At 38.5% G+C, this 22,404-nt stretch overlaps 1 protein-coding gene and 2 pseudogenes across 4 annotated transcripts in view; all 3 read left to right on the forward strand.

Annotated features, from left to right (window-relative positions):
- Positions 1 to 22,404, forward strand: part of SLC25A17 (solute carrier family 25 member 17) — a 56,405-nt gene that overhangs the window by 10,280 nt on the left and 23,721 nt on the right. For 3 of the 4 annotated variants that reach the window (XR_004958295.1, XM_036251227.1, XM_036251226.1), the window contains exons 2-4: positions 14,941 to 15,001; positions 17,066 to 17,132; positions 18,777 to 18,928. Coding sequence is in view for 3 of the 4 variants with exons in the window: in XM_036251227.1 (XP_036107120.1) it covers positions 14,941 to 15,001; positions 17,066 to 17,132; positions 18,777 to 18,928 (280 nt within the window). In the remaining variant the exon portion in view is untranslated. Of the gene's footprint in view, positions 1 to 14,940; positions 15,002 to 17,065; positions 17,133 to 18,319; positions 18,361 to 18,776; positions 18,929 to 22,404 lie in introns of those variants that run through there. The other variant, XM_036251228.1, reaches the window with a different exon arrangement.
- On the forward strand, positions 9,563 to 10,039 carry LOC118623533 (annotated as a pseudogene).
- LOC118624889 lies at positions 11,209 to 11,335 on the forward strand (annotated as a pseudogene).

Below are 22,404 nucleotides of genomic sequence, written 5' to 3' on the forward strand. Positions count from 1 at the left end.
CAGGGCTCAAAAATCAATCTTAAAGGTATTACGCAATCTTTTTTTTTTTTTTAGCTTTTTTTTTTAATCCTCACCCGAGGATATTTTTCCATTTTTTGTACAGATAGAGTGGGAGGGAGAGAGAGGAAGGGAGAGAGAGAGAGAAACATCGACGTGAAGGGACACATCGAGTGGCTGCCACCCGCACGACCAACCAGGGCCGGGGATAAACTGCAACCGAAGTATGTGCCCTTAGCGGGAACCGAACCCGGGTCTCTCCAGACCGCATCCGACGCTCTAACCGCTGAGCCAAACTGGCCAGGGCGTTTTTTTAGCTTTTTATTTACTTTTTAAATTTGTTTTTCTTTATTGATTTGAGAGAGAGAGGAAGGGAGAGGGAATGAGAGAAACATCGATGAGAGAGAACATCGATTGGCCACCTCTTGCATGCCCCCCACTGGGGATCTGGCCCATAACCTGGGCATGTGTCACGACCGGGAATTGAACCAGTAACCTCTTGGTGCATGGGTTGACACTCAACCACTAAGCCACACCAGCCAGTCTGGCTGTATATTTTTTATTGAATTTATTGGTGTTATATATGTTAATATATAGTTTTGAAGTGTACAATTCTGTAATACATCATTTGTATATTGTATTGTGTGTTCACCATCCCAAGTCTAGTTGTTTTTATTTTTATTTATCTTCAGACAGAGTAGAAGGGAGAGAGCCAGAAACATCAACATGAGAGGGACACATCGACTGGTTGCCTCCCACACGACCCTAACCAGGGCTGGGGATGAACTGTAACCGAGGTACGTGCCCTTGACTGGAAACGAACCCGTGACTCTTTGGTCTGTGGGCCGACGCTCTACTGCTAAGCCAAACTGGATGGGGCCTAAGTCTAGTTATTTTTCTATCTTTTTTTTTTGGACTTGTTTTTGTTAATCCTCACCCAAGAATATTTTTCCATTAATTTTTAGAGAGAGTGGGGGGCGGGGAGGGGTAGAGAAAGAGAGAGAGAGAAACATTGATGTGAAAGAGACACATAGATTGGTTCTCTCCCAAAGGACCCTGATGGAGGCCAGGGATTGAACCTGCAACCCAGTTATGTCCCTGGAACGGAATCAAACCCGAGATCCTTCGGTCCAAGGGCCAACGCTCTAACTGCTGAGCCAAATCATCCAGGGCTCTAACTTTTTATAAAACAGGGACAATAACTCTTCACTTACTGGGTTGTCCTGAGAAGTAGATGTGGTAACACTTGTAGAGTACCTAGCACAATACCTGGAATAGTATAGTAAGGCCAAAATTATTCTTTTTTTTTTTTCATGTATAGTCTTACAAATACAGTATTTGTACCTAGATTTAGAAATCCTGTGGAATTGCAATTTTCTCTCATTTCCTTCACTTGCAGCAGATCTCACCTTTTAGTCTCTAGATAAAATAGAGGCTATATGAGATTATCTGACTTTTATGATACTTCAAATACAGAATCAACTGGAGTCATACACATATTTTCCTACATTCTGCTTGTCTCAGGAGAACTGAGACCCATCCATCTTGCTATCTTGATCCTCCTCCATCACCTAAACCCCAGTTATCTTTTGGGCTTTGCTCCATTAATTTTCACTTCTTTCTAATAGCTTTAATCTTTCTCCAGTGTTCGCTTCCCTTACACCTTCAAACATGCTAAGCCTTGTCTTGTCATAAAACCATACCAATGTGGTCTGGAGACTCTGCCTTTCTTGTTAGCTGTCGTTCATTTTCCTTCCCTTTATGCTAGCTTTATTTAAAGAATATTCTGTACTTACAGTCTCTCCTCCTGATCCTGATCGCTGGAGCTGCTCTTTAGAGGCCATCACTAACTTCCTAAGTCAACTTAGTCTGCTGACTCTTTTTTCATTCTTGTTTGATTTGACTTCTTTATAGTAGTTTTACACTGTTGACCCTCCTACCTTCTTGAAGCTCCTTCTGAAAGAGCAGTTATTCTTTATGTTTTACTAAGTAATAATTACTCTTTTGGAAGGAACCTAAGTTACCATTACTAATTTTAGGGCCCTGATTAATATTGAGTCCTAGTGCTAAAAGATGAGTTAGAAAGGATGTATAGGAACCAACATTTGTTGAGTGGCAATTGGGTGCTTGGTACAATGCTAGGTGCTTTCCATAAGTTAATTCTCATTCCTCACAGCAACATCAACAGTTAGATGTTAGTCCCAAAATTACAAATGAGGAAATTGAGTTAGGGAGATTTACAGTTACTTATTATACAGTATGTATTGTAGCTGGGACCTGAACCTTGGTTTGTTTTATTCCAAAACCCATGCCCTTTCCATTAGACACTCAACTGTGTTATCCATTAGGCCTTTTGTTTAACTTGTTTATCTGTTTATATGTAAGTGTGAGAGTTAGCTAGATTGTTATATCAGGGGAAGGACTTATATTAACTCTGTATTAGGTGAATAACATTTTCAAATATAAAAGTCTTTCAATCTTTAGAATTTCATTAGCACTCCCTGGCTGATTTTGCTCAGCGGTTAGAGCTTCGGCCCTCAGACCGGAGGGTCCCGGGTTTGGTTCCCACTAGGGCACATAGCTCAGTTGTAGTTTGTCTCCACCTCAGTTGGGGTCATGTGGGTGGCAACTACTCAATGTGTCTCTCTCACATCAATGTTTTTCTCTCACACTTCCTCCTTCTCTCCCTCCCACTCTATCTGAAGATAAAAAAAAAAAAAAAAGTTCTCTGGTGAGGATGAAACTCTCATTAGCTCAAGATCTACCACTGAAAATACATTTTAATTGTTTTTCTTTTTAAAATAATCTTTTTGTCTAATAATAACATATACTCTTATCAGGAGATGCTGTCCCCTGATTTCAGTGGTGCTTCTGTAGCTCAAACAATTTTGGACTCCTCTTAGAAATTGACGTTGGAACTGGCATTGTTTTTTTTGTGTGTTTTTTAAAAATTATTTTTCATCCTTCAGGGATGAATAAGAATTTTGGAAATGGCCGAATTTGGTTGGTAGGCCAACCCAAACATCATTACATCATTGTATTTAAAAGGCATGCTTCTCTGTTTTTATATGTATGTGTGTCTGTCTCTGTTATTCCCACTATATTGAACGTGCATATTGGACCAAGGTAAGTACTTCAGTTCAACTCCATGAGTGTTTGTGTTGTCCAAATTAAAAATAGACTTTGGATATTTATTGACCTTTACAGGAGAGTCACAGCCCCAAAAATGAGTAAGTCATCCATGTTTTCGATATATAATTTGAAATGTAGATGTTAATACATTATTAAGAATTCCAGGTGCCAACTGTGTGATTGTTTACAACACAGAGAGCCAAGAACTTAGGCTGAAAATTATTTATGTGACTTTGCTTGCCTTTTTTTTTAATCCTCACCCGAGGACATTTTTCGATATTTTGTTCAGATAGAGTGAGAGGGAGAGAGAGAGAGAGAAACATCGACGTGAAAGCGACACATCGAGTGGTTGCCACCCACACGACCCAACAAGAGCTGGGGACAAACTGCAACCAAGGTACGTGCCCTTAGCGGGAACCGAACCCGGGTCTCTCCGGACCTCAGGCGACGCTCTAACCGCTGAGCCAAACCGGTCAGGGCATTTTTTTTTATTTATTTTTATCCTCACCCGAGGACATTTTCCATTTTTTGTTCAGGTAGAGCAGGAGGGAGAGAGAGGAAGAGAGAGAGAAACATCGATGTGAAAGGAACACATCGAGTGGCTGCCACCTGCACAACCAACCAGGGCCGGGGACAAACTGCAACCGAAGTACATGCCCTTAGCGGGAACCGAACCCGGATCTCTCAGGACCGCAGGCTGACTCTCTAACCACTGAGGCCCTTTTTTTTTTTTTTTTTAATCTTCGCCCAAGGAAATGTTTCCATTTATCTTCAGAAAGAGTGGGAGGGAGGGAGGGAGGGAGGGAGAGAGAGAGAGAGAGAGAGAGAGAGAGAGAGAGAGAGAGAGAGAAACATCGATGTGAGAGTGACAAATCTCTTGGTTGCCTCCCACACAACCCCAACCAGGTCCGGGGACTGAACCACAACCAATTTGAACCCTTGACTCTTTGGTCCAATAGCCAACACTCCAACCACTGAACCAATCAGCCAGGGCTGCTTGCCATTTTTATCTCTAGCTGTCATCTGTCTCCTAGGCTGCAGTATGGTATTGCCAACTGACTTAAAAACAAACAAATAAAAACCCAGCCCTGGCCAGATGGCTCAGTTGGTTAGAGTGTCATTCCATACACCAAAAAGGTTGCGGGTTTGATTCTCGGTCAGGACACATATCTGGGTTATGTGTTTGATCCCCTGTTGGAGCAAGTATAGGAAGCAACTGATTAATGTTTCTCCCTCACATTGATGTTCCTTTCTCTCTCTCTCTCTCTTTCTCTTTCTCTCTCTCTTCCCTCCTCCCTCTCCCTCTCCCTTTGTCTCTCTAAAATCAATAAAACATATCAATAAAAACATATCCTCAGGTGAGGATTAAAATAAAACAACAATAAAAACACCTTTTCTTTTCTTTTTGGTAGTCATTAAATAATTACTTAATTTTTAGGTTTCTGCCCTTGAGTTGTCCATGACCTAATAAGGAAGAAAAACTTGTTAACAATAATTGCTAAGAAATAGAATTTTGTGCACAGAATGCATGATACCATTAGAACCCAGGTGAGAGAGTAATTAATTTTATCATCATCTCAAATTCACTGTGTCTAAGATTGAACTAGTAATTTCTTACAACTAGGTCCCCCTTTTTATGTTCCTATTCTGTCAATGGTATCTTTATTTCTGTGACTCTCTCTTGTCTCTTGTAATCTACATCCAGTAAATCAGCAAAAAATATTGATTCTCCCTGTTACAGTTCTTCTGGCACATATCCCTTTGTTTTGCCAGCCACCATTCAAAGGGATTCAAGGACTTATTATTTTATATCAGATGCACTTTGCTAGAGGAGTGTGTATATTTGTGTTCTGGTCGTTCTGGTTGGAAGGTCTTGAGGTTACTTGGATAATTGTCTGAATATCCCTTGGTATGTCTTTTAATCAGATACCTGTGGACAAGGGCCTGACTTCAGATTTCTGGGGAGGTTTCCTCCCTGATTTTGTCATTTTCCTAATTTTCATATCCAAGGTAAAATGGTGGCTGTTTTATGTTTATTTTGTTTTGCTTTTGTTTAATATTTGTTATTCTGCTAAATTGTATATACTTTTGGGAGGCAGGGGATTAGTTGGAAATGTATTTAAATAGCTCTGGCCAGTTTGGCTCAGCAGTTAGAGTGTTGGTCCATGGACCAAAGAGTTGTGGGTTCAGTTCTAGTCAGGAGCACACACATACCTCAGTTGTGTTTCGTCCCCGACCACAGTCAGGTGATGTCTCTCTTACATCAATGTTTCTCTCTCTCTCTCTTTCTTTCCCCCTCCCTTCCACTCTATCTGAAGATAAGTAGAAAATATCCTCGGGTGAGGATTAAAGAAAAAGGAGAATAAAAAGAAATATATTTAAATATACAGGAAATATAGAAGAGCTGTGTTAGATATTATGGGATAATAGCCCTGGCCGGTTTGGCTCAGCGGTTAGAGCATCGGCCTGTGGTCCGGAGAGACCCGGGTTCGGTTCCCGCTGAGGGCATGTATCTCGGTTGCAGTTTGTCCCCGGCCCTGGTTGGTCGTGCAGGTGGCAGCCACTCGATGTGTCCCTTTCATGTCGATGTTTCTCTCTCTCTCTCTCTTCCTCTCTCTCCCTCCCACTTTATCTGTGCAAAAAATGGAAAAAAATGTCCTCGGGTGAGGATAAAAAAAAAAAAAAAAGATATTATGGGATAATAGATTCAAAATATATGCTATGTTACTCACTTGCCCTTATACACGTTTATCATGAAATAAGAATGAAATAGAATAAACAGTAAAGGATAAACACATTTACAAATTTTTAATAACTTAATAATTAATATTTTACTATTTACATTGTAAAATACAATGCGATTTCTGTTTCAAAGGAGCTAATCAAACCTCCTGAAAATTTTCTTTTATAATAAGAACCTGTACAAAATGTTACTTAAAAAACAACTCCTTGTCCTGACCGTGTGGCTTAGTGGCTAAATGTCGACCCATGCACCCAGAGGCTACTGGTTCAATTCCAGGTCAGGGAACATGCCTGTGTCGTGGGCCCGATTCCCAGTGGGGCATGTGGGAGGCGGCCAGTTGATGTTCTCTCTCATCAATATTTATGTCTCTCTCTCCTGTCCTCTCTCTCTAAAATCAATAAAGAAAAAAATTTAAAAATAAACTCTTAAAAGCATTAATAAGATGACAAGAATATAAAGAACTCTCAGACTGGAGAATGAGTAAAGGCAGGACTCAGAGGCAAGGAGAGCAGTTTTGTCCTGCAGAAAGTGCTTAGCAAGATAAACATAGAGTTTAGATTTGTAGCTTCCAGGAATATAGGGAAGGCAAGAAAGTTTGTCCAAGATGAGAAGTCCAGTCGGGGATCATCCAGTAAACCTGGAATCCCAAAGGAATATGCCATAAAGGTGAGTAGGAAGTAATCTTACTTCTCCCCAGGAAATCAGTTTTCTCCAACCTTGGCACTGATTGGGTGTGGCCAGAGGGAGTGGATCACCAGTGAGATTTTTTTTTAATCCTCACCCAATGATATTTTTTGTTTATCATCATATAGAGTGGGAGGGAGGGAAAGAAAGGGGGGGGGGAGAGATGGATGTGAGAGAGAGATGTGAGAGAGACACATCGACTGGTTGCCTCCCTCACAACCTGACTAGGGCTGGGGACAAACCATAACCAAGGTAGGTGCCCTTGACCAGAATTGAACCTGCTACTCATTGGTACACAGGCCGATGCCTTAACCACTGAGCTGAACTGGCCAGGGCACTAGTGAGATATTGAAACCACAAGCCTTCCCTTAGGTGTAACCCAAATTTTCACTACTTGCCATGATTTGCAAACCCAAAGCCAGTAATATAACTTAGAGTGATTCCAAGGTGGTGGAGCCCCAGAGTGCCTGGCAAATATCCTTTCCAGAGGTACTTATCTTCATGGGGTCTAAAGAATGCCCAAAAATACGCCTGACCTGTGTGGCTCAGTGGATTGAGGTCCCGATTCAATTCCTGGTCATAGCACGTGCCCGGCTTGAGGGCTCCATCCCCATTAGAGGGCATGCAGGAGGCAGCCCATCAATGTTTCTCTCTCACATTGACGTTTCTGTCTCTAAAAAATCAGTGAAAACATTAAAAAAAAGAATGCTCAAAAATAAAATTCTAAGGTAAATGGCCAGCTCAGTCCAACTAACTAAATTCACAGAGAGACAAGGCACTGTGAACAAGTAGTATAGACAACAGCAACAATCAGAAAATAGAATGTTCAGTCACAATCATAAAAAGCTATTTAGTACCCTGGCCAGGTGGTTTTGTTGGTTGGAGCATCATTCTGTACACCAAAAGGTTGCAGGTTTGATTCCTGGTCAAGGCACATACCTAGGTTGCAGTTTCAATCCCTGGTCAGGGACATATGGGGAGGCAACATATTGATGTTTCTCTCTCTCTCTCAAATCAATAAAAAAACATATCCTTGGTGAGGGTTTTTTAAAAAAGCTATTTAGGCCCAGCCAGTGTGGCTCAGTGGTCAACCCATGCACCCAGGGGTCACCAGTTGGATTCCCAGTCAGGGCACATGCCCAGATTGTGGGCTCCATCCCCAGTGTGGGGGCATGCAGGAGACAGCCAATCAACGTTCTCTCTCATCGACGTTTCCATCTCTCTCTTCCCCTCCCTTCCTTTCTCTCTAAAATCAATAAAGAAAACATTATTTTTAAAAAGCTATTTAGTATGTATAAGAAAATAAAAGAAAGGCTAGGAAATATGTAGGAAGGAAAGAACAAGAAACTAAGATTGGGTGAAGAGATTGGAAATCAAATAGAATATTGAAATGAAAAGTAAAATAAATTTTTTTTCTAAATTAACAAAATTTTGAATGGATGCCTGATAGTCATGGGAACATGGTATAGTGATTGAAGCAAAATCATAACTGAGAAGGGTGGGACAAAAGCAGATATAAATTCTCACCTTCCATAATAGAAGGTGGTAAATAATGTCTAAAATTGATTAAATCAAAAGATAATCAGGATTTTAAAAAGTACATGTGTAGCCAGGCCAGTGTGGCTCAGTGGATTGAGCATCGTATCATGGACTGAGAGGTTCTTGTTTGATTCCCGTTTAGGGCACATGCCCAGGTTGCAGGCTTGATCCCTGGTGGGGGCGTGTAGGAGGCAGCTGATCGATGTTTCTCTCTCACATCGATGTTTCTATCTCTCCCTTCCTCTTTCTTTAAAAAATCAATAAAAACATATTCTATGCCCTGGCCAGTTTGCTCAGCGGTTAGCACATCGGCCAATGGACCAGTGAGTTGCGGATTCGATTCTGGTCAAGGGCACGTACCTCGATTGCAGTTTGTCCCAGGCCCTGGTTGGGGTCATGCAAGAGGCAGCCAGTTGATGTGTTTCACATCAATGTTTTTTCTCTCTCTTTCTCCCTCCATTCCACTCTATCTGATGATAAATGGAAAAAATACACATCTTTGGGTGAGGATAAAAACAAAACAAAATATTTTAGAAAGTAATACGTGTAAATTCCAAAACAAAGTCAAAAAGAACTTAAAATACTTGCATCTGGGGAGGAAGGTTGGGTAAAATGGAGAGGCATGGGCAGAAACTACTATATTTTATCACTTACATTACATGACTTTTTTTGTTGTTGTTAATCCTCACCCAAGGATATAATTTACATTGATATTTAGAGAGAGTGTAAGGGAAGGAGGGAGGGGGGAGAGAGAGAGAGAGAAGCATTGATGTGAGACTCATCAGTTGGTTGCCTCTTACGCGTGCCCCTACTGGGGGCCAGTGATGAAATCTACAACCCAGGCACGTTCCCTTTACTAGGAATCAAACCTGAGACCTTTCAGTGTGTGGGCTGATGCTCTAACCAGCGTGCCACATCAGCCAGGGCATATTACAATGGCTTTTTAAATATGTACATGCTTTGCTTTGATCAAACAAAATTTAAAACTAAAATATTTAATGTATACTATGAATTGATGATAATTGTTGAAGGTGAATGATGGATTCAAATTCAAGCATAGGTAAAGATAGAATTAGTGAACTAAAGGATAACTGACACCTAATTCTCATTTACAGTGATTATAGTCAGAGAACAGTGGAATATTTTCTTCATTTTGCTGAGAGAATAACTTACTACCTAGAATGCTATTTCCATTGATAATCTTTAAAACATAGGTGAAATAGAGACATTTTTGGACCATCACAAATATTTTGCCACTGGAAAGATTCTCACTAGAAGAAATTTTAAAGGATATTCTTTGTGCAAAAGGCAAGTAATCCCCGATATAAGGTATGTGAAGGAAGAATGAAGAGCAGAAAAAGTTGTAAATATTATATGTGGCTAAATCTCAACAAACATTAACTATCAAATAATAGGCTTAAAAAAATTTTTTTTCAATCCACCATCTGCTGTGGAACCACTGCCAAGATGCAGGTTTTCATGAAAACCCTTATAGGGAAGACCATCCCTCTTGAGATTGAATCCTCGGATACAATAGAAAATGTAAAAGCCAAAATCCAGGATAAGGAAGGATTTCTCCTAATCAGCGAAGACTGATTTTTGCTGACAAGTAACTGGAAGATGGGTGGACTTTGTGTGACTACAACATTCAAAAGGAATCCACTCTTCATCTAGTGTTGAGACTTTGTGGTGGTGCTAAGAAAAGGAAGAAATCTTACACCACTCCTAAGAAGAATAAACATAAGAGTAAAGAAGGTTAAACTGGCTATCCTTAAAGACTACAAAATGGATGAGAATGGCAAAATCAGCCTCCTTTGTCGGGAGTGCCCTTTAGATGAATGTGGTGCTGGAGTTTTTATTGCCAGCCACTTTCACTGTGACAGACATTATTGTGACAAATGTTGTCTGATCTGTTGCTTCAACAAAATGGAAGACAAGTAATTGCATATGGTTTAATAAAAGTTATGAACAACAACAAAAACTATCAACTAATATTATTTTGTGGACATTAAAAAGAAATAAAAGAAGTTAGAATTAAAATACATAACAGTAGCATGAAGGTTGGAGGGACTGAATTGAATTAAATTTTTTTGGGAGGAAGATAAACATATTAAATTTTTTTAGAATTGATGAGTTAGGAATGTATGCTGTAATCAGTAGTCTGTAAAAGGATAGAAACCATATATATAATAATATATATTAACTTCCAGAAAAAAAATTAATGAAGGGGAAAACATCTCTAGTCAAATAGAAATAAAAAAAAAAAAAAAGGCAACACAGAGCGTATATGACAAATAAAATAAGAGGGCCACTAAAAATCCAAATAAATATTAATTAACTAAATGCTTTGGTTAAAATGATAGATTGGTTTTTAAAGGGGGGGCTGCTATTTATAAAGATACAACTAAAAGATAAGGATACAGAAAGTTTGAAAATAAAAATGTGAAAAAGACACACAAAACATATATACTAACCAAAGAAAGCTAATAAAACTATTAACATCAGACAAAATAGACTTTATAGTCGGGTCATTACTAGACATCAAAAGGATGACATTGAGGAAAAGGCTCAGTATGTCAGGAAAATAAAGCAATTTTATGTTTATGTTTGTCTAAATGTTTAAAGGAAAAATTAGTAAACTTTAAGAATTATACCAATCTGGCATAAAAATAGAAGATTTTAATATATCTCAGTAACTGATAGAACAAGCAGGAGGGAAAAAAACAACACGAATTTAAAGGATGGAATAATGTATGTAGCAAACTTGACCTAATAGACATATACAGAACATTGTACCCAACAACTACAGAATTCATTGTTTTCAAGCCAGACATAGGAAAGTTATCAAAACTGACCATTTATTGAGCTGTAAAGCAAAATTTAAATTTTGAAAAAGTTTTGAAATGGTACAAAATGCATTGTTGAATAATCATGCAATCAAGCTAGCACCAATAACAAAAGGATAACTTTTTAAAAAAATTCCCCAAATCATATGTTTGGAAACTAAGAAACATTTCTGAATGATCTATTGGTTAAAGAAGAAATCAGATGGAAATAAGAAGGTATTTAGAACTGAATGATAGCACAGATAGGGTATATTAAAATTTGTTAGGTGTCCCTTGACCTGGGTAGAGTTGCACCTGGTTTGGTGGTGCTTGTCTCGTATCAGCCAGGGACAAAGTAACTGTTTATCTCAGTTTGGCTTTTGGTCTGTGCCCAGTTCACGCCCTGGACATGTGGGGGGAAAAACAAACTTGTAGGTACACTGAAGACTACAAATCATCTTTGAAAAATTAAAGACCTGAATAAGTGGAAAGACATCCCATGTTCATGGATTGGAATACAAATATTGTTAAAATGGCACTACTCTCCAAATGGATCTACAGATTCAGTAGTAGTCTCTATCAAAATTTCAGTTTGGCTTTTTGCAGAAACTGGCAAGACATTGATAAAATTTATATGAAAATGCAAAGGACCCAGAATAGCAAAAACAATCTTGAAAAAGAACAAAGTTGGAGGATTAATAATTTCCACTTTCAAAACTTAGTACAGAGCTACAGTAATCAAGAGAGTGTAGTACTAGCTTAAGAATAGACAGATCAATGGACTAAAATTGAGAGCCTTAAAAATTTTTTTATTTGCATTTAATTGATTTTTGGCAAGGATGCCAAAACATACCAGTAGGAGAAAAAATAGTACCAAATAAATGGTGCAGGGACAACTGGATTTCCACATGCAAAAGAATGCAGCTCAGCCCTGGCCGGTTTGGCTCAGCGGTTAGAGCGTCGGCCTGCGGTCCCGAGAGACCCGGGTTTGGTTCCCGCTAAGGGCATGTACCTCGGTTGCAGTTTGTCCCCGGCCCTGGTTGGTCGTGCGGGTGGCAGCCACTCGATGTGTCCCTTTCACATCGATGTTTCTCTCTCTCTTCCTCTCTCCCCCTCTCACTCTACCTGAACAAAAAATAGAAAAATGTCCTCAGGTGAGGATAAAAAAAAAGAATGCAGCTCAACCCCTGCTTCACACCATACACAAAAATTAACTCAAAATGAACCACAGACCTCAATGTAAAAGCTAAAAGTACAGAACTCTTAGATGAAAACATAGGCATAAATATTTATGACTTTGGATTATGCAATGGTTTCTTAGATATGACACCAAAAGTACAAGTAATAACATTTTAAAATACGTAAATTCGACTTCTTCCAAATTAAAAACTTTGTGCTTCAAAGACACTTTCAAGACAGTGAAGATAGGCCCTGGCTGGGTAAGTGAGAGCATCATCCCAAAACACCAAGGTTGTGGGTTCAATCCCCAGTCACAATCAACCAATGAATGCATAAATAAGTGGAACAACAAATTGATGTCTGTCTCTCTGTCTCTAAAAAAATAAAATAGCCCGACCAGTGTGGCTCAGTGGTTGAACATCAACCCATGCACCAAGAAGTCGCCACATTGATTCTGGTCAGGGCACATGCCCATGTTGTGGGCCCAATCCCCAGTGGGGGACATGCAGGAGGCAGCCAGTTGCTCTCATCAATGTTTCTATCTCTCGCTCCCTCTCCCTTCCTCTCTTTTTAAAATTAATAAAGAAAGAAAAAAATTTTAAGCTGGCAGGGAAATGGGTTGGAGGTAGCCCACTTATTTGAAAAAGTTTACAGGCAGGGCTTTTCTGCCTGGAGAGGCCCTGTCTATACAATACTCAACATAGACATGTAGTGCCATGCAATAGGAAATAAATGCTACAGACTTAATAACCTTAATTAGTGTTCTCTAGCTTTCCAGTTCTCATTTTTCTTGGAAATTACCTATAAGGGGAGCAAGAGTGCCAAAAGCATAGATATGTAGATGATAAACTTTGTGGGTCCATCATCTCTTGACACATGAAATATTATCTAGTCCTTACTAGAAAAGAATATTTATGATGGAGTCATCACAAAGTATAAAAAACTGAAAATAGAGTGAATTTAATAAACATTTGCTAAGAATCTGTTATATAACCCTGGCTCAGTTGGTAGGAACGTCATCTTGTATAGCAAAAGATCAAAGGTTTGATTTCAGTCAGGGCACATACCTAGGTTGCAGGTTCGATCCCTGTCCCTGATCAGTGTTTCGCTCACATCAATGTTTGTTTTTTTTTTTTCTCTCTAATTCATTGAACATGCCCTTAGGTGAGGATTAAACAAACAAATAAATAAATAAAAGAATCTATTATATTAAAGAGAATAAATATTCTTACTATCTGGTGGAAGAGTTAGATTCCACTGTAATTAAGTGCTGTAAGAGACATAAACAACTGCTATGGGAATGTAGAGGAATGAACTACCAATTGTAACCTGGTGGGCAGGGGAGGGGTTGGTGGTAACATTTAATCTGAGTTTGGGGTTTTTTTTTAAAAGACTATTAATAGGACAATACAGTATTCTCCCCGTCAGCTGTTCAACTGGCTGACTTATTTATTTATTGAATTTTTTTTAAATCCTCACCTGAGGATATGTTTATTGATTTTAGAGAGAGATGAAGGGAGAGAGAGAACATCAGTGTGAGAAACATTGATCAGTTACCTCCCATACCACCCAAAACCTAGATATGTGCCCTGACCAGGAATCAAACCCAAAACCTTTGGGTATATGGGACAACACTCTAAATAGCTGAGCCATCCGGCTGGGATTGGCTGACCTATTTAAATAGATAAGAGATCCAGTAAATTTTTGTTCTTATCTATAAAGTTGACTTAGTTTCCAGTTATGATTAAAATACTGTTCATAACCACTATTAAATCAGTAACCTAAAACTTTACCTTCTGCCTGAGAATGTACACCACCAGTGGGCTTGCATCTGGGTTGATAACCATAAACCCATGAGAGATTTCATTTGTATTATTTCACCCCTAACTATATGCTTGTGGTTCTTATTCACAGGGTCTTATGAATGGAAAGGCTGGTTGTTGGCTTCCTTTTTCCCCTCAATCATTTTTGTCATTGCGTAACCTTGGACGAGTTATTTATAAAATTTTTAGCAAAGAGAGTATCCTTATTTTATTTAAAGCACAGCAAACAAAACCATTTTAAAGAACAATATGATAAGCCAGTCAGAGAAAGGCAAATACCATATGATCTCACTTATATGTGGACTCTAATGAACAAAATAAAGTAACAAACAAAATGGAAACAGAGGTATAGTTACATAGAACAGACTGACAACTGTCAGAGGGGAATGGAGACTGGATGAAAGAAGGTGAAAGGTTAGCCAAAGAACATATATACATAACCCATAGACATAGACAACAGTGTGGTGAGGGAAGGTGGGCAGGGGTTGGGTGGAGGTAGGCAAAGTTGGGGGAAATGAGGACATCTGTAATAGTGTCAACAATAAAAATAAATAATAAAAAAGAACAAAGTGATTCTTATACTTCTCTTACTTTGTGGTGAATATCTTGATTAAGCACAGAGAATAGAAATATGTGTCTGATTGCTGGATATTTTGGTTTCAGAGCATAGGAGCAGCAACTGACCTGTGAAAGTTTAAAAATCCACTTACCCGCTATCTTTAACATTTGTCTTAGGTTCCAAACCCCTAAGATTGTCATCTCTGGGGACCCACTGTATATATTTTTTCCAATATCAGAGGTAGAAGGATATTTCTTCTGGAAAATTTAATACTTCTGTTTAAGTACATAACTATAGAAGTTTGAACAATAATAATCCGAGTAGGTTAAAATATTGTATGTATTTGTTCACTGAAAACCTGATTTGACCCATTGTTAACAGTGAACTTCTGTTCATTTAGAAGTTGTGACTCATTGTCTTGTGATGTGTAAATGGCTAAAGCTTTTTCAAACTTTCCAGGGCAGCGTGACAGCAATGACAGTGTTTTTTCCTTTGGATACAGCTCGACTTCGACTTCAAGGTGAGACTCTTTTGTAGTCAGTGTATTCCTGTTCATTTGGTGTCAGGAACCAAACATATCTCTCTAGTAAGTTCTAAACTAACATAAGGAGATTATGTTTTATTAAAGAATTATTATCCATTTTCACTGACTTTAATTCTCATCATCATTGCTATTTCCTAATTAATAGAGAGGTGTTCATGAGTAAGTCATAGCCCTCAGCCATTTTCTATTCTGCGATAACCTGAGTGGGCTTGCATTAATAGTTTTGAATCATTTCTGTTCTTTCTAATAAATAATATGACTTTTAAAAGGCACAGTGGAGAATTTTTGCTGGGGGTATATTTTTCTCAGAAGAGAAAATAGGAAACATAGTGGATCCAAATACCCACTGTCTTTGCTCATCTAGGCATGTACTCCCAGTTTGCCTCTTTTGCTTTTAGTACTGTGCAACTCTCTTTAATTCCTGCTTGTTTTTTGGTCAGTGTTTTTCAACTTGAAATTATAAACCTATGCCAAAATGTCCATGAAGAGATAAGAGCAAGATGAGCTTTGAATAAACTAATTCCTATGTTAAAACCCTTCATGACTTCTATTTTTTTAAAGATTTTTCTATTGATTTTTAGAGAGATAGGGAGAGAGAGAGATAAACATCAATGTGAGAGAGAAACATCGATCAGCTGCCTCCTACACACCTCCCACTGAGGATCAAGCCTGAAACCTAGGCATGTTCTCTGACCAGGAATCAAACCAGAAACCTTTTGGTGCATGGGACAACACCCAATCAACTGACCTACACTGGCCAGGGCTCATGACTATTATTTTTAATTAATTTTAGAGTTTTAGGGTAGGTAATAATTTCATATGACTCAACTAAAAAACAAAATATTTAAAAAATATATACAGAACAGTGAAAAATCTCATTCTCCTTTTTTCTTCCCTGCAGATAATGTTCTTTTTAGTTTCTCAAATAGTTTTGCATAGTTTCTTTAAAGAATAACAAGCAAATGAGAATATATATTCTTTTCTTCTTGCGCAAAAAGCATACTTTTCACACTGTTCTGTACCTTGCATTTTTCACTTCTCAGCATATTTTGGATGCCTTCCAAATCAGTTCTTTGGGAGCCTCTTCTTTCTTCTAGCTGTAGAATGTTCCATGGTGTGAATGCACCATAACCTGTTTACCCTACGCCAACTGGAGATTCTTGGGTTGTTTCTGCTTTCTTGTAGAATAGACTTGTTCATGTACCACTTTGTTTCTGTAAATTTTATGGGATAAATTCCCAGAAGTGGGATTACTGGATCAAAGGGTAAATGTGTTTGTAATTTTTATATTGCCAGATTTCCTCCAAATATGTTTTCTAATTTGCCACCCTACAAACCATATAGGTACCAATTTAATTATTGAGAAATTGGTTTATTTTCATATTTTTATGTTTTCAAATGTGGGTATGAAATTTGAAGTTAATTGAGGTAAGTTTTGTTTTAAGTAAGAATACCAAGAAAAGTAGAATTCTCATCCTTTTGAGACTTTTTTATTTTAGAATAGGAAACAATAGCAAAACAAGGCTAAAGCTTTGGAAACTTGAATTTTAATCCTGACTTTGCTACCAACTACATGTCCTCACAGCTTTTGTGTCTGCAGCATCTTCTCTCAAAGAGATATGGTAGTTTATTTCCTCTCTATAAGATATTAAGATAAAAATGAGAATTTGTAACCTTAGAGGGGTAAAAAAACACAAGAAAGCCTTATGAATATAAGAAATACATTTCTCTTGCCCAGCCAGTGTGGCCCACTGGTTGAGCATCGATCCATGCACCAAGTGGTCTCTGGTTTGATTCCCGGTAAGGCACATGCCCAGGTTGTGGGCTCAATCTTCAGTGGGGGCATGCAGGAGGCAGCTAGTTGATGTTCTCTCATCGATGTTTCTGTCTCTCTCCCTCCCTCTCTCTCTAAAAATCAATAAAGGGAAAATTTTTTTTTTAGTAAATATATTGCTCTTGTCACGTCTTTTACTTCGGATATTAGGTATTGAATTAAAATGCTATGGTTCATGAATAACAGATATTCTTTTCATCTTGTAGTTGATGAGAAAAGAAAGTCCAAAACTACACACATGGTGCTTCTGGAAATCATTAGAGAAGAAGGCCTGTGAGTACTACTGCATTCATCCCTGTTGGAAAAGCAGCCCCATAGGAGATTCACATGGGCCTACACTCTTTTCTGTCCATTCTCATAGCCTTATAGTGTTGTGAATTTGTAATTGCCTGACTTGTAAGTACATAATTATTTTCCTTTCCTTCAAGTTCTGTGGTTCACCATTTTTATTCTTGATTGTAGAGTCTTCCATGAAACCAATGTTTTGTTTTACGTACAGTAAACCAAAGAAGGTAATAGTTGTTTAGTTCATTCCTATCAGATGCATTCAAACAGATTATGTACTTCTTTTAAGTTTTTATTTGGAAATAATTTCAATTTTATAAAAAATTGAGAAACTAAAAAGAGTACAATGAATAGCAGTATATGCTTTACCCAGATTCACCTATTATTAACACTTTTTTTCATTGGTTTTGCCATTTGCTCATGCATTCTCCCTTTCTTTCTCTCTCCTTCTCCATCTCTCTTTATTATACACACACTGTACACATATTTTTTCCAAATTTTTTGAGAATAAGTTTCATACCATATATCAAGGCCCTTTACCCCTATGACATTGACATTTTTAAAGAATATGATCAGTCCTCCCCCCCATTTAAAAAAAATAAAATGTTTATCATTTTCATTTTGCCTCATGGTTCTTCATGATTAGATTAAAGCTGTGTATTCTGGGCCAAAATAATGCATGGGTGATATTGTGTCCTTCTCGGGGTGTCACATCTGGAGTCACATATTGTCCACCTGCTCTTTGGTTAATCGTGATTTTTTTTAGATTTGAGTTAGCCATTGAATAATTTTTTTCCCCTCTGTTGCAACTATAGGCAGTCTATGAGGAGTTACTTTATATAGTGTCAGTGTAGACTCAGAAGTTTCTGTTTTACCAATGGTTTACAATTGATTGCTATACTTTATTATTTTGATGCTCAAATTGTTCTAGGTGGGAACCTCTTAGTCTGGTTCCTGTGCTCTTATAATATTCCCCCATCCCTTTTTCTGTCTTTTTGCCCTTATTTTCTATATTTATTTCATTTTATTTATTTTATATATTTTTTTTCAGTTTTATATATTTATATATTTTATATATTTATGTTTTTTTATATTTTTTTTTGCAGGAGGGAGAGAGGGAGGAAGAGAGAGAGAGAAACATTTATGGGAGAGAGACACATTGAGTGGTTGCCACCCACATGACCCCAACCGGGGCCAGGGACAAACTGCAACTGAGGTACGTGCCCTTAACGGGAACCAAACCCGGGACTCTCTGGTCCATGGGCTGATGTTCTAACCTCTGAGCCAAACTGGCCAAGGCTATTTATTTCATTTTAAATGTCCTGTAATAAAATGTGAATGATGCTGTATTAGCTGACAACCATGAGGAAATTGTCTTTAACTTTACATAGTAATTTACTAAAGGAAAGCAGTAAATCAGCCATTGTGTTGTTTCTTTTGTGTCATAGTGCTAGAAAATATTTCCTGGTTTGGGCATCCTTCAGAATGTAAGACATGTACAGTGTGGAGTACATTGTAGTATGGGAGTGAACTTTGAGAATATGTGAATGGTGATCTGCCTTTCCTAGGACTTTGCCCATTTCTTATGGCTTTTGTCCGTCATCTTTACTTTGCTTATTGTTTTTTCCCTAGCCTGGCCCCATATCGAGGGTGGTTTCCAGTTATCTCCAGTCTCTGCTGCTCCAATTTTGTCTATTTCTACACATTTAATAGCCTCAAAGCAGTCTGGGTCAAAGGTCAACATTCTACTACTGGAAAAGATCTGGTGGTTGGATTTGTTGCAGGTAACAAAGTTTTCTGAGTATAAAATATTTTTATGTTTTAATATTTATCTTGTCCATATATTCTCTAAGAGGTTATGTTAGCACAAAGTTGTGCTACAAAGAATGTTATTAGATGTAATTAGCTTTCTGACTTGGCTGTGTGTGTATGTGTGTATGTGTGTGTGTGAGTGTTAGAAGCACATAAAATTTACCATTAAAATTTTTTTTTTATCCTCACCCGAGGACATTTTTCCATTTTTTGTTCAGATAAAGTGGGAGGGAGGGAGGGGGGGAGAGAGAGAGTGAGAGAGAGAGAGAGAAACATCGACGTGAAAGGGACACATTGAGTGGCTGCCACCCGCACGACCAACCAGGGCTGGGGACAAACCCCAACCAAGGTACGTGCTGTTAGCAGGAACTGAACCCGAGTCTCTCTGGACCGCAAGCGGACGCCTAACCGCTGAGCCAAACCAGCCAGGGCTACCATTTTAATTTTTAAGTGTATGCATCAATAGTTAAGTTTATACACATCAGTGTGAAACAGATCTCCAGAACATTGTCGTCTTACGAATGTGAAACTGTAGACCCATTAAATAACAACTCCCCTTTCCCCCTTCCTCTAACCCCTGGTAACCACCATTCATTCTACTTTCTGTTTCTACGAATTTGACTGCTTTAGTTCTTTGTTTATTTAAATCCTCACCTGAGGATATTTTTTCCATCCATCTTCAGATAGAGTGGGAGGGAGAAAAAGGGAGAGGGAAAGAAACATCAATTGTGAGAGGAACACATTAACTGGTTGCCTCCTGCCCGACCCCAACCCGGGCCGGGTATTGAACCCAAGATTCATTGGTCCATGGGCCAATGATCTACCACTGAGCCAAACCTGCCAGGCTGAATTTGACTACTTTAGATGTGTCATATAAGTGGAATCACACAGTAGTTGTATTTTTGTGACTGGCATAATTTCCTCAAGGTTCATTCATTTTGTAAGATATAATAGGATTTCCTTCCTTTTTAAGGCTGAGCAATATTCCATTGTATGTATATACCATATTTTGTTTATGCATTAATCTTTTGACAGACATTTAGTTTGTTTCCACCTTTTGGCTACTGTGAGTAGTTGCTGATATGAACATGGATTGTACAGATATCTCTTTGAGTCCCTGTTTTCGATTCCTTTGGATGTATATACCCAGAAGTGAGATTGCTGGATCATATGGTAGTTCTTTTTTAAATTTTGTGAGGAACCACCATACTGTTTTCCACAGTAGTTGTGCCATTTTATTATCCCATCAGCAGTACCCAGGGGTTCCATTTTTTTTACATCCTCACCAACACTTGTTATTTTCTGGATTTTTTTTTTGTTTTTTTTATAGTAGCTATCATAATGAATGTAAGGTGTCTTTTCACTGTGGTTTTGATTTGCATTTCTCTAATGATTAGCCATAGTAAGCATCTTTTCATTTGCTTGCTAGCCTTATGTAAATCGAGTTATTTCATTCTCATTTTACTCCTTACCTAAGGATGTTTTTATTTACTTTTTTTTTTTTTTTTATCCTCACCGGAGGACATTTTTGCATTTATCTTCAGATAGAGCTAGAGGGAGAGAGGGGGAAAGAGAGAGACAGAGAGAGAAACATCAACGTGAAAAAGACACATCAAGTGGCCGCCACCCACACAACTTCAACCTGGGCCGGGGACAAACTGCAACCGAGGCACGTGCCCCTAGTGGGAACTGAACCAGGAACTCTCTGGTCTATGGGCCGACGCTCTAACTGCTGAGCCAAGCTGGCCAGGGCTTATTTACTTTTTAGAGAGAGAAGAAGGAGAGAGAGAGAAACATTGATTGGTTGCCTCCTATATGCACCTCAACCAGGGATCGAACCTACAGCTTAGGTATGTGCCCTGACTGGGAATCAAAACTACAGCCTTTGGTGTATGGGACAATGCTCCAACCAACTACCTGGCCAGGGCTGGGGATTTTTGTTTTGTTTTGTTTTGTTTTGTTTTTGAGCTGAGCAGTAGGTATTCTTTCTATATTCTAGATATTAGCTCCTTATCAGACATATGACTTATCAGACAAATATTTTTTCCCATTCTATAGGCTGCCTTGCACTCTGTTGATTTATGTTTTTTGATGCTCAACTGTTTGTTTTTTTTTTAATCCTCACCAGAGGATATTTTTCCACTTATCTTCAGATAGAGTGGGAAGGAGGAAGAGAGAGGGAGAGAAACATTGACTTGAGAGAGACACGTCGACCAGTTGCCTTCTGCACGACCCGGACCAGGGCCAGGACAAACTTCAACCAAGGCACGTGCCCTTGACCAGAATTGAACCCACAACTCATTGGTCCTAGGGCCGACACTCTAACTACTGAGCAAAACTAGCCAGAGTGATGCTCAGAAGTTCTTAAATTTGAGTTTTAAGTTTGTCTCATTTGTCTTATTTTTGCTTTTATGACTGTTTTTGGTGTCATGTCCAAGAAATCAGTGCTGAATGTTATGTCATGAAAGCTTTTCTTCTATGTTTTCTTTGAGGAATTTTATAGTTTTAGGTCTTACTTTTAGGTTTTAATCCACTTAGAGTCCATTTTTGTGTGTGGTATAAATAAGGGTCCAAATTCATTCTCTTGTGTGTGGATATGCAATTTTCCTAACACCAGTTGTTGATGACACTGTCCTTTCCCCATTTAGTGGTCTTGGCACCTTTGTGGAAGATCCATTGACCATATGCACAAAGGTTTATTTCTGAGATGATATGGCTTTTTAATGCAGAGAGGAAGATCAATTATCCCTTTTTAAAAGTAATCATGGCCACCAAGTTCTCCTGTTTACCTAGATGAGACTGCTGCTATTTCTTGGTTTGGTCCTTTGGTTCTGCTGAATAGTCTCATTTTAGTCTTAGGTTGATTTTGATCTAATTAAAGTTCACTTGGACCAACTTTTTTTCCCCAAAACCATTTTTTTTTTTTACTTTTTATTGAATTTATTGGGGTGACACTGCTTAACAAAATTATATAGGTTCCAGGTGCACAACTCTACAACACATTATCTGTACACTCTGTTGTGTGTTTACCACCCCAAGTCAAGTGTCCGTCCATCACCATTTATCCTTTTTCCTCCCCCAACACTCCTGCCCCAGCAAGTACCACACTGTTATCTGTGTTCATGAGGTTTTTTGTTTTTGCTCAATTCCTTCACACACACCTCACCTAGCCAACAGCTGTCAGCTTGCTTTCTATCTGTGAGTCTGTCTCTATTTCGTTCATCGGTTTATTTTGTTCGTTAGATTCCACATATGAGTGAAATCATATGATACTAGTCTGTCTTTGACTGGCTTATTTCACTTAGCATAATGCTCTCCAGGTTGCAAAATGGTGACATTTTCTTCTTTTTTTACTGCTGAGTAGTACCATTGTGTAAATGTACCACAGCTTTTTTATCCACTCATCTACTGATGGACACTTGGGCTGCTTCCAAATCTTGGCTATTGT

This window comes from Molossus molossus, unplaced genomic scaffold (genome assembly GCF_014108415.1).
Source record: "Molossus molossus isolate mMolMol1 unplaced genomic scaffold, mMolMol1.p scaffold_m16_p_10, whole genome shotgun sequence".
NCBI classification, from domain to species: Eukaryota; Metazoa; Chordata; class Mammalia; order Chiroptera; family Molossidae; genus Molossus; species Molossus molossus.